The sequence below is a fragment of the Melanaphis sacchari genome, unplaced genomic scaffold, assembly GCF_002803265.2.
Source record: "Melanaphis sacchari strain LSU unplaced genomic scaffold, SCAv2.0 Contig0_pilon_pilon, whole genome shotgun sequence".
NCBI lineage: Eukaryota > Metazoa > Arthropoda > Insecta > Hemiptera > Aphididae > Melanaphis > Melanaphis sacchari.
This window is the reverse complement of record NW_020270366.1, coordinates 19,635,736-19,646,968: the sequence shown is the minus strand read 5'-3', so window position 1 is coordinate 19,646,968 and position 11,233 is coordinate 19,635,736. Positions and strand designations below refer to the sequence as shown.

The following is an 11,233-nucleotide window of genomic DNA, read 5'->3' as shown; positions in this document are numbered from 1 at the left end:
GCTGACGCACTTCAGTTTCAGTTGCGTATTGCTAATCATGCTCTGCAATCCGCACAAATCACCCAATCACCTTGCAATCACCTGGTTTGTTTCGAATACCCCGCAATCACCCTGAAATCACCCGAAATCACCCACGTCACCTGGTTGTTTCACGTCACCCCGCAATCACCTGGTTGTTTCGCAATCACCCCACAATCACCCTGCAACCCGTTGTTTTCTGAAATCACTCAGCGGAATCAACCTGAATCCGACAATCACTAACTTGGCATCCCCGCAATCACTCAGCAATCTTTGACAATCACCTGAAATGCCAATCCCCGAAATCGCCCTGGCAGTCCCTGCTAGTTTAGTGTAAAAATATTAAAAACCCTGTGTGCACTGAGCTGACGGCGGTAGTTTTTAAAAGTGATGCAGTAACCAAGTTCTCAAAATCGACTTTGCAAGTTTAAGTGCGATCACTTAGATACTTAAAAAAAAAGCGGGTAAGTGAGTATCGCTCTGCTGTACATTAGGGGGTGGGATGAACCTCGGACTAGGGTAGGTTAAATTTGAATGCAATGATAGGTATCATTGTATACGAAAAACGATTCTGAACGGAGATGATTTGTCAGTCTAGGATATATTATTATACTTAAATATTGTCATATATTCTATTTTGAAACAAATTCAAACATTTAAGTAAAAGTCTCAAGCTCCTACGTTTGGTAATTTTTTTAAAAAATACAAAAATCGAAAATTATTTAATAGTAAAACGTAATTTTACACGTGTATTTCTGATTTCAAATTAAAATTAAAACTTTAAACACTCGTAAAAATTTTTAAATTGAAAAATCCTCAAACTTTTTATAATTATTCTAAGCTTAACTTATGGACAGCACAGTTTTAAATTTTCAATTCTTAGCTTTTGATAGTAAAATATTTATAAATTTTTAACTACCAAATAGTGAAAAATATTAATGATTTTGACGAATTTTTGTCAATATTTGAACTTCAAATGTTAATAAAAAAAAAATGTGCCTATGTATTTTTATAATTTTTGAATGAGAGTTAGAACAAGTTATGTGGACCCTTCAATTAAATTTTCAAGTAATTTGTCCCAGCTAAATTTTTTTTATCAACATCTAAAGCTCAAATATTGATAAATTTAAACAAAAGTAAGGATTTTACGTTAAAGAATTTTGGTTATTTTGTTATAATTAATAAACTATTATCTGTGAGACTTGAAACTTTTTATAATTAGATATGTTCAAACTACACAATACTTGATTATTATGTATAATTATCTATTTATCATACTATCTAGTTTTTACATAATTATAATCATTAAAAATGCTGTTACATTATAGGTAATCTTTGAATTATCTTTTATTTTATTAAATAAAGTGTTATGAGAAAAAAATAATAAAAAATAGAAATATTTTTTGAGATTTTTCAAAATTAGAAAAATTAAAAAATGTACTGTAATAAACAATAAGTTTTTGATTTTTACAATTTATTAACCATACAATAAATAGGAGAACTAAATGTTGATAATTTATAATACTTTGTAAATTTTAAGTTCATATTTTTTTTAAAGTCTTATTAGCTAACTGATTTAAATATTAAATTGATTTTTGTGTTCCTTATATTTATTTGGGATTTAAATAATAAATAAATAAATAAATAGATTGGTGCCCACATTTTTATATTACCAAAAATACAATGGAATGAAAAATAACAAATAATACATAAATATTAAGTAGGATGAACATTCACCACATATTAAAACATAAAATACTTTAGAACATTCATTAAATAACTAATAAAAAAAAAACCAACAAATTATCACCAGATTACAAAGAAATACACGGAGTTCAAATATTTTAAGTCAATCAAGTTATTAAAGATACTGTTTAAATGTAATGTGCAGCAATTAATTTTTTCATTTCATTAGAGCAGCAACTACTGCTTTTGCATTCAGTGACTTGAGATCTGTATATGTTTGTCCAGTTCCTACAAATACTATTGGCTGACCTGTAATGTATGTCATTGAAATAGCAGCTCCAACCTAGAATGTAATCATTATTTTAGTATACTTATTAGAAACAATGTTATGATTATTTAGTCATTATTAAAATTAATGAATTTACTTTATCATCTATAGTGTCAAATTTTGTGAGCACAATTCCATCAATCAAATGTGGAGTAACTGAAGATGAATAATCAGCTAAGGCTTGATTAAATTTTACCAACTGATCTACTGCTTCATTGCCAACCAATGCTTCACCAACAAATAATACCATATCAGGTTCATTCACTTTAATCAACTAAAAATCAATATAACAAATATTAAAAATATCCCATAAAAATATACAAATATACATAGCATTATAAAATATCCAATAAAAATAAATTACTTTGGTCAATGCCCGCATTAATGGTTCATTATCTTGCATTCTTCCAGCTGTGTCAACAAGTACTACATCATATTTGGCTTCCTTGGCATGGTTTATTGCTTCCATAGCAATTCCAGCTGCATCTTTTCCTGTAATTACCATAACCTTAATGATTAGTAATTTAATTATTTTATATATACTTTATTTCTTATATTAAATAGTTAAATATAACTAGGAATATGAATGTTGAGCTGTTCTAATAAATAAATTAAATATATCAACTTAAAAATATTCTATCAATTTTGAAATGAAACAATGACTGAAGATAAAATTGCATCCGACAGCTAACATTTCAAGTACCTCATTTAAATGCTTGTAATTGTAAGTCGGATGGGCAATTTTTAAAAATTAATATAAAAAGCTCATGAACTGGTTTTGCGCTTTATAAATTTGTCATATGCTCATTAAGTATACTATGAACAGACAACAGCATCATATTTAAATACCAAATGAAATAACTACAGTTTTTTTTAAAATTAAAAGATAGCTGTAATGAATGATTCCAAATTATAAATTTTCAATAATTTTGGGGCAATATTACGGGGATATCCTGCACAATTTTGGCCTACTACTCCGCTTATTAAAACTCATAATATTATAACTTATCCACTACTTGTCTGAATATTGATTTTGAAATAATGAGTGGTTTGTTCATGATAAAAAAATTTCCTGTATAGTCAACAACACTATTTACTCAATATGATATACTATAGAGCAATGGCTTGCAACATTAGAAAATCCATCCAACTTTAAAATCGTGGTAAAGTTATCTTCTTTAAATAAAAATAAGTTGTTACACATTAAACCTACTAGTTAACAAGTATACAACATGTTTTACTGTATATTAAGCTTACAGAATAAAGTTCATACTAAATACTAACCATATCCTTTTTCATACAATTGTACCATTTGCTGATCATTATGTTTTTTTGCCGGGTGAAGAGCATTTAAATGTTTTGTATGAGTTCTTAATTGTTCAACAGCACCTGCTCTAAATGTATCACAAGCTGCGATTAATACTCTCAGATTATTTTCAATCAACCAAAAACAGATCTATAAATATGATAAAATAATAAATAATCTATTAAGTTAAAAAAAGGATGCAATATTTTATTCAACCCATACTTTTGCAAGATTTGTAGATTTTCCAACACCATTAACTCCACAAAATGCCATAACATAAGGCTTATCATTCTTTTTTGCCATCATTGCATCACGTAAAATATCAATCCTACGTTTTGGTGACAATATTTGCACTAGAGATTCAATCATAGTATTCTTTACTGTTGATGCCACTGATTCAAATGAACCAAGAACCTATACAAAAATAAAATTAATATAATTTTAAAAATGTTTATGATTATATTTTTATTTTAAAATAAAAAATAATAATTTTACCTTTCCTTCAAGTTTAGAGGAAACAGAGTCACAAAGTTTAGTAGCTATTTCAATAGCTACATTTTTTGCAACTAAGTGTTCTTTAAGCTTTTCTAACACTGGATCCATATCAGCTGCAGTTAAATTTTTTCTTCCAACTAGACCTCTAAAATATTTAAATCAATATTAATTATAATACATTTTTTAAAAATATTAAAAATCAATCATTTACTTGAACATGGAGAATACACTTTTTTTACTGTCATTTTTCTTCTTACGTTCAGCAGCTGTTTCAAATTTTTCATCAGACTCTTCTTCATCACTGTCGCTATCAATTTCTATGTCTTTGATTCCTCCAACCATTTGTCCAACAATCTAATTATAAACATAATGTAGGTATTTACTATTTAATATATTTGTTATTTAAAATAGTAAAATGTATAGCTTAAGCATTAAGCAACATTGTTATTATACTCAAATTAGTTAAGATTGGACCATTCAGATGACTATAACTCATGTATTTACAAATCTCTGCAATTAGATGGCCCATACTAAGTATCAATATTGGTATTTTTAGAGTGCTTATAGAAAGGCTATCTAGTAGAGGGAATGTATCAACTCAATAAATAATGATAGGCCAAATAGTTCAATCTTAAATCGAATGGAGTTTATATTTGATAATAAAATAAAATTTAATTTAAAATTGATAAGCATTTGTTTACCTCATTGTTTGTTTCAATTTCAATAGGACTGTCAGCATTGTTATTTGGCTTATCTTTTGTATAATCTAAAGAGCTTATATCTTTTGCTGCTCCACCTAATGGCCATGTACGAGGTTGCTTAGTTGCTTTTGGAGAAGGTTTTGGCACTTTCCTAAGTTATAACATTGATTATTATTTATTTCCAAAAAATATAAAAAAGAACAAATAAATTTTCTTAACACTTGCTCTTTATTTTTTTTTAGTTTATTTGAATTTATAGCACCCATTTTTTGAGCCATTTTTATACGGTTTTGAATGATTAAGTCTTCTTCGTTAAATGAAACACCATTGTGATTAACTTCTTTGTCATTTTTTTGAGTTTCAATCATTTTTACTAGACATTAATGATTCAAATATTAAATTTTTTTTAGATATTTATTATTTTCTTGAAATAAATTGAATAATTATTTTCTTTTGGCAGTATTTATAGTAAAAAGATTCAACTCACCATTTTTTTTATTTTCTTTATCATCATTTTTTCGTTCAATCATAGATGCTACAGTTTTTTTTGATTTTGTAGACTCATTGAATGTACGCATCTGCTTTGGAATACAGGCTTGAGCCCTACCCCATTCTTCAGCAGACTTTAAAACTTCTTTAAAGTTTTTACTGAATTCAAACTCCTAAGATGAAATTAAATTATTAGTATTGATATTAGATAAATATATAATATAATCTTACCATGAAATAGTTTTTTTTGGCCAAGTCATTTTTATACTTATCCCTAAATTCCAATTGTATATCGTCCAGAAATTTGTCTACATAAGACAGTTGTAGTATTTTTTGAAATGCTATTACAAATACCAAATCAAACTCATTATCTAATCTATACTTCAATGAAAGAGAATCTTGTTCATAATTGTTGTTACTACTAGTTCGTTCCTGAAATAAATATATATATTTTATTACAATAACCTCAAATAAACTAAAAAGATAATTATAAAATATAAAATCATATCCAAAGGACCATGCGTATTATTTAGACCCTAGACTCAGGCCATATAATATTTTGTTTTAATTTGATAATATGCATATTTTACTATTCATTGGCTTGCAATTTACTATTTTAAATGTTAATTATTGTTAATAATTGTTACTTATATATTTACCTAAACTTATCTATCATTTTTGTAAAATTGCAGTTTGGCAAATAAATAAATAAATAAAAATGAACAAATCATTCGCTTTATTCTTTAAAGTTTAAATTTTTGAGTAAGAATTAACTGTAAAAATGATTTAAACATTTTTGCATCTTATAAAATTCTTTATTATTATAATAATTAAATTTAGTAATTGGTAATAATTAAAATAATTTCAATCATTGGCAATTATAATTCATTAAACAATAAAAGTATTGTAATATTTTAGTTCAATAGGATTATTTTTGATGTTTTTATAAAATAATTTAGCAAAAAATACGCTTTATCTAACAGTTTGTGACAAAGAATATTATTTACCTGAAGAATAACAGTTTTGATCAATGAGTTCACTGAGGGTATGAAAAACTGACTTATTTGACTGGTGCTTTGGAAACACCAAAGAACGATGCCGCCTTTGCTAAATATTGTAAAAAGGTCCAACATTTTCAACACAAACTACAAACAATAAAAATGTACAAAATTGAATACTATTTCATCACAAATGAGACTGGTGTACACCATAAAAACTATTTCATCAATTCACATTTACTTTTGTATTTATCACGTATTCACATTTACTGTTAAGTGCTCACGTAATCAATTTCACTTGTTAAACAGCTGAGTAAATTTTACAATAATTCAAATAATATTATGAATAATATGAAACGTGTAATCACAAGCTCTGTTCTTACCATTCGTTTGGTTATAAATTGGTGATAACATGCCACGTCACTGGGGTTGGACCACAGGATATATTATAATATAATGATTGGTGGTGATAGGGTACTATATATAAATATAATACATAGGAAACAGTTTCTGGATATTAATATTATATTTTATGTAATATTATTACAAAATATGTTTAATAAACAGGTATGTATTATACTTATGCAAGTAGGTAAGTTCTCTGTAGTCCAACGGCAATCAATTTATCACGATTAAATAAACTAGGTATTAATTCATTCAAAAACTATTAATACATTTATAATTACCTACTCTTGTGAGTCGTGATAATACGCATAGATTGATATTATGTTATTGATATACACAGAGTGATTCTTCTATTGACAAAAACTCAATACCTATTTTAAAAAACCATTAATGTTTTTAAAAACATTTGTTTTAAATAATTTCCAATCAAAATAAAACGATATTTTGATTCATAAAAATCGAAATTAGAACGACTATAAACTATAAAGTATAGTTTATTAAAACCACGAAAAACAGCCGATAAATATATATAAAAAAAACCGTTTTCAAACCAGCTCAAAAGAAAACTTACGGATTTTACAGAAAGCCCTTCAAAAATTATAAATCGTGAAATACTTAAAAACCCTCAAATTGAAAATATCATTAAAAATAACTACCTATGTTGATATATTAAACAATGCATACATCGAGAACGTAGAAAACATATATCTTTATTTCTAAAAAATCTTGTTAAAATTATCGAAGTTATGAATAATCGTCAAATAAGAACTGTTGAAAGTGAGTCATTTTTAATAAAAACTGATTTGGTAAACAATATGATGTGTTTTTCTACAGATACTAGATAGTAATCTGAAGGGCAAAGGCTCTAAACTCATCTAATATGATATTTGTTGATGGTATATTTTCTTCATGTCCTATGTTTTTTTACCAACTTTTTACAATCCATGTAAATATAAATGGACATTATGTTCCATTATTTTTTTTTTATTTTTCTAACAAAACAATAAATATATATGCATTAGCATTTAGTTTTTTAAAAACAAAATGTGCTGAGTTAAATTTAAATTTAAATTCAACAACGATTGTGGCCAATTTTGAAGAATCCATACATGCTGGTGCAAAAATAATTTGGCCATTGATACAAGTAATTGAGTAATTGGATGCAGATTCCATTTAACTCAGAGTTGGTGGAAAAAAATCCAAGCAATTGGATTAAAAGAAGAGTACAAAAATAAAAACGGTGAGTGTGGAATTTGGTTACGAAAAATATTTGGACTTTTTTTTTAATCTAGAAGAAGTTTCTGATTGTTTTATAGAAGATTTTATGTCTACTGCCTTAATGATCCAAAAATCTAAACATTTTGTGATTATTTGACTGAAAATTATATTGACAAGTCTTCGAGATTCCCATCCAATGTTTGGGCTTCTTTTTCTATTACCTAGTTCTGAGCAAACCTCTAACACGTCATAGACACAAGGATCCAAACAGATACATACAGTATTCTCATTCTCAGGTCAACTCATCAAACAAAAATAAGCAAAAACACAAAATATATTCATCAAAAAAAAAAAAAATTGAAGATTTATTAAAAGATTATGAAGCTAAAAAAATTGATCATTCACATTTCATTAGTTTGGTATCATTACATTATAAGAAATAATATTTTACAACTTTTGACTATATTATTATATAAAAATAATACAATATACCTGATAAAAATTATTATAAAATTTAATTCGTCTTATTTTGCTTATATATAATATATTGTATTGTATTTATTACATTGGTTATTATTTATTAATTTAATTATAATATTTAAATGATTTATTTTATTTTGTATATATACATATATATGTATTATATTGTTTTTATATTTAAATTATCAGTAATTATTGAATTATTTTGTAGATATATTATAATAACAGAAACAGGTTGACAGCAGCAAGTGCCAGATTGAGGTATAAATTGGTAGGTGGCGGAATCGATAGGTTGTTTTTAAACTACCTGTACTGGCGGAGTCGATACTGGCGGAATCGATAGATTCCCGAGTAAAATATGTTAACAACATACCATAATAATAACAATAATAATAATAATGTGTGTTTGATCGTCATTTTATTAGATGTACAATAATTGAAAAAATGTTGTTTAATAGAAAAATCTGTTTAGAGTTAAATGGAAATAAATAAAATATGTTTAAAAAAAGGACCACCAAAAACTATAAAACGGGTACAGCACAGAATTCGAAATTTTCGTTAATATTTTAATGCACTTAATAATATATCTAAGTTAGTAAAATATTGGCTGTATGACATAAGCCCATAAGGCCATAAGCGCCAAAGATACAAAAATTACATATCATTTGCGCCAAATTGTGTATGACATAAGCGCAAATCTAATATTATATACCTGTTATACCCAGTGTGTGACGTATAGCGCCAAAGGTATCGTTTGATGTTTCGATTTTATAAAAAATTGTCAATATACATACAAATAAATATAATTTTAAATAATTGGTTAATTTTTTAATCCATTTTTTTTTTACATATTACATATGATTTATTCCATTGTATAATTATTTCTCTTAGTACACCTCAATAACACATTATCTCTGGCTATTTCTCGTAAAAATCTATATTTTTGATCTTTAAATAAAATGTACGCAATACCTTAATTAGTAATAGTTTATGTAAAATTCATTTTAACGAATGACACTTACACGAAATAGGTAGTAACAATTAGTTGTATATCACAAAACTGCTCACACGCTGTCTATGTGAAAATCTATCGTAATCAGATAATAAATTTGTCGATAAGATTAAACGTTTGGATTTTTTGAACGATAAACTTAGTTCTAAATTTAAATAGTCTACCTAAACTACCTAGGATTTTGGTGCATTTGTACGATATCTACGACTTTGGCACTTTCGTACGATACGACTTTTTTTGTTCTTATCTCATTTTGGTGCTTATTTCTTCCACTGAAAATATCATATAATAATTAATAACAATGGTCTTTGGAAAAATAAATGGCTAAGCGGGCCTGAAAGTGGATTGGTACAATGACTACAATGAACATATTCGTCGCTAACTAGTAATAAACGATACTGTGCCGTCGTCAGGGAGAGTCTGAACTTCATTATCGCTCATAAAATACTTTAAATAGTAAACACAACAATGATCGATATTATCAACGTCGACGAAGTTATCGAACAAGCAATCAAAGACTTGAAAGCTATGATAGATGGTCTAATTACTGAAGAATGCATAGACGATGTTGTTGAACATATCATTGACGATTTGTTGTCGGTTGTGTGCAGCGAGGATCCGTTGCTTGACGGAGACACGCCATCGACGGAAATCATAGCGCAATCGGTCAAAACTTAACCACCTGTCGATCAAGAAAAGACTGCTGTAATTTCCGATGACGGACTGAAGGGCGACGTGGTGATCGTACAGGACGTAGTGCCGGCCAAGGAACCCGAGGTGACAAATTCGTTTGGATGATTTGCTTGAACTGGGTGCGACCATACCGAAATCCGCTGCTCATCGTCGGAGATTTTCCGCGGTGTGGAGGATCGTCAGATGGGTTTTGCGATGTGCGTATTGCACTCAATGTGATTAGCGTCCGCGGGCCCAACTCTCACCCCCTCTAGCCGAAGACATCGGGCAGGACGACGGTGACTTAAGGATGTGGCCATGTGGGGTTATGTTATATGAGAAAGAGCACAGATGGTACTCGTCGGTAAGCCACTCATACACGTTTTCCAGGCACTTGCGGTGCGTAAGGCTCGCTGGCGTCGAATGCTCGGTCGTCGCAGCGATCGACCCTCTAATGGCTAGGTGGGCGTCCGGCTTCTTTGATCGCGCGAAGCGACGAATGACGACGGTGACACGGCGGAGACTTAGGCACTATTTTGACTTGCTATATCAGATCAATTCAATTTTTTGCCATCACTGATGATTAGCCACCTCAATGTTTAGATGTATGGGGTAAGATCTGTTGTAACTCCGTCACATTGATATCCAGCGCGTTTATTTGCTTATCGTTATGCATTGATAATTTTATTGTTCTACGTCCGATGTGGTACTCATAAGCGAGTTTGATGCCAACTTTATAGTTACAGATCGGACGACAATGATTGCATTAACTCTGAAAGTCTTAATAGTTGGTCGTTTATTGACCACTTTAGATTCTCCAAGTTCTATCAACACTCAAGTGTTTTTATGTTTTGTAGTTACCTACTTGACATTTGTGCAATACAGCAAATTAATATTTTTAATATATTTTCAAAACGTTTTCCAAGAACGAAAATGTTTTTTAAATTGTTTTCATTTCGTTGTCATGACGTTTTTTAATGTCTTAAAAACATTTTTTGGCCAGTAAAATAATACATTTTTCTTTTGCATGTATAATATATTTTTTTCAAAATAGTACATAATATCTATTACTAGAATATATTTTGTAATAAATATTGTTTATATTAATTATAGGTAACACGGTATCATATGTGCAGTACCTATACTATAACTTACTGTATAATCTATATTACCTAACAATTTTATTATATGTCTATACATGTAATAGGGGGGTTTATAATACGAATATTCCAATGTTTTTACACTAAACTCGTATAATAAACTATTAAAGCTCATTCGTCATATTAGCTATTAATTTTAAATAATTCATTGCCAGTTGGCAGTTCTCATACTTAATATTCACTGATCAGTGCTTAAAGCAGTTACTAAGCACTGAAAAAAAAGTAACATAAAGATGTCTCTTAGTTATGCCGACCATCAGGCATC

At 28.4% G+C, this 11,233-nt stretch overlaps 1 protein-coding gene across 2 annotated transcripts; it reads right to left on the bottom strand.

The window, feature by feature from the left end:
• Positions 1–1,744: 1,744 nt before the first annotated feature.
• LOC112597639 (signal recognition particle receptor subunit alpha homolog) lies at positions 1,745–6,358 on the bottom strand. 2 transcript variants are annotated; one of them, XM_025343775.1, is made up of 13 exons: positions 6,263–6,358; positions 6,031–6,168; positions 5,255–5,455; positions 5,022–5,196; positions 4,760–4,907; positions 4,535–4,685; positions 4,045–4,187; positions 3,834–3,978; positions 3,561–3,752; positions 3,317–3,488; positions 2,397–2,524; positions 2,130–2,306; positions 1,922–2,047 (listed from the first exon to the last, which is right to left on the bottom strand). In XM_025343775.1, the coding sequence occupies exons 2-13, from the start codon at positions 6,154–6,156 to the stop codon at positions 1,922–1,924; spliced, it is 1,884 nt and encodes a 627-aa protein (XP_025199560.1). In that variant the 5' UTR covers positions 6,157–6,168; positions 6,263–6,358. The 2 variants fall into 2 exon arrangements, with proteins under 2 accessions (XP_025199554.1, XP_025199560.1); XM_025343769.1 differs by lacking the exon at positions 6,263–6,358 and having other exon boundaries at positions 1,745–2,047.
• Positions 6,359–11,233: the final 4,875 nt, after the last annotated feature.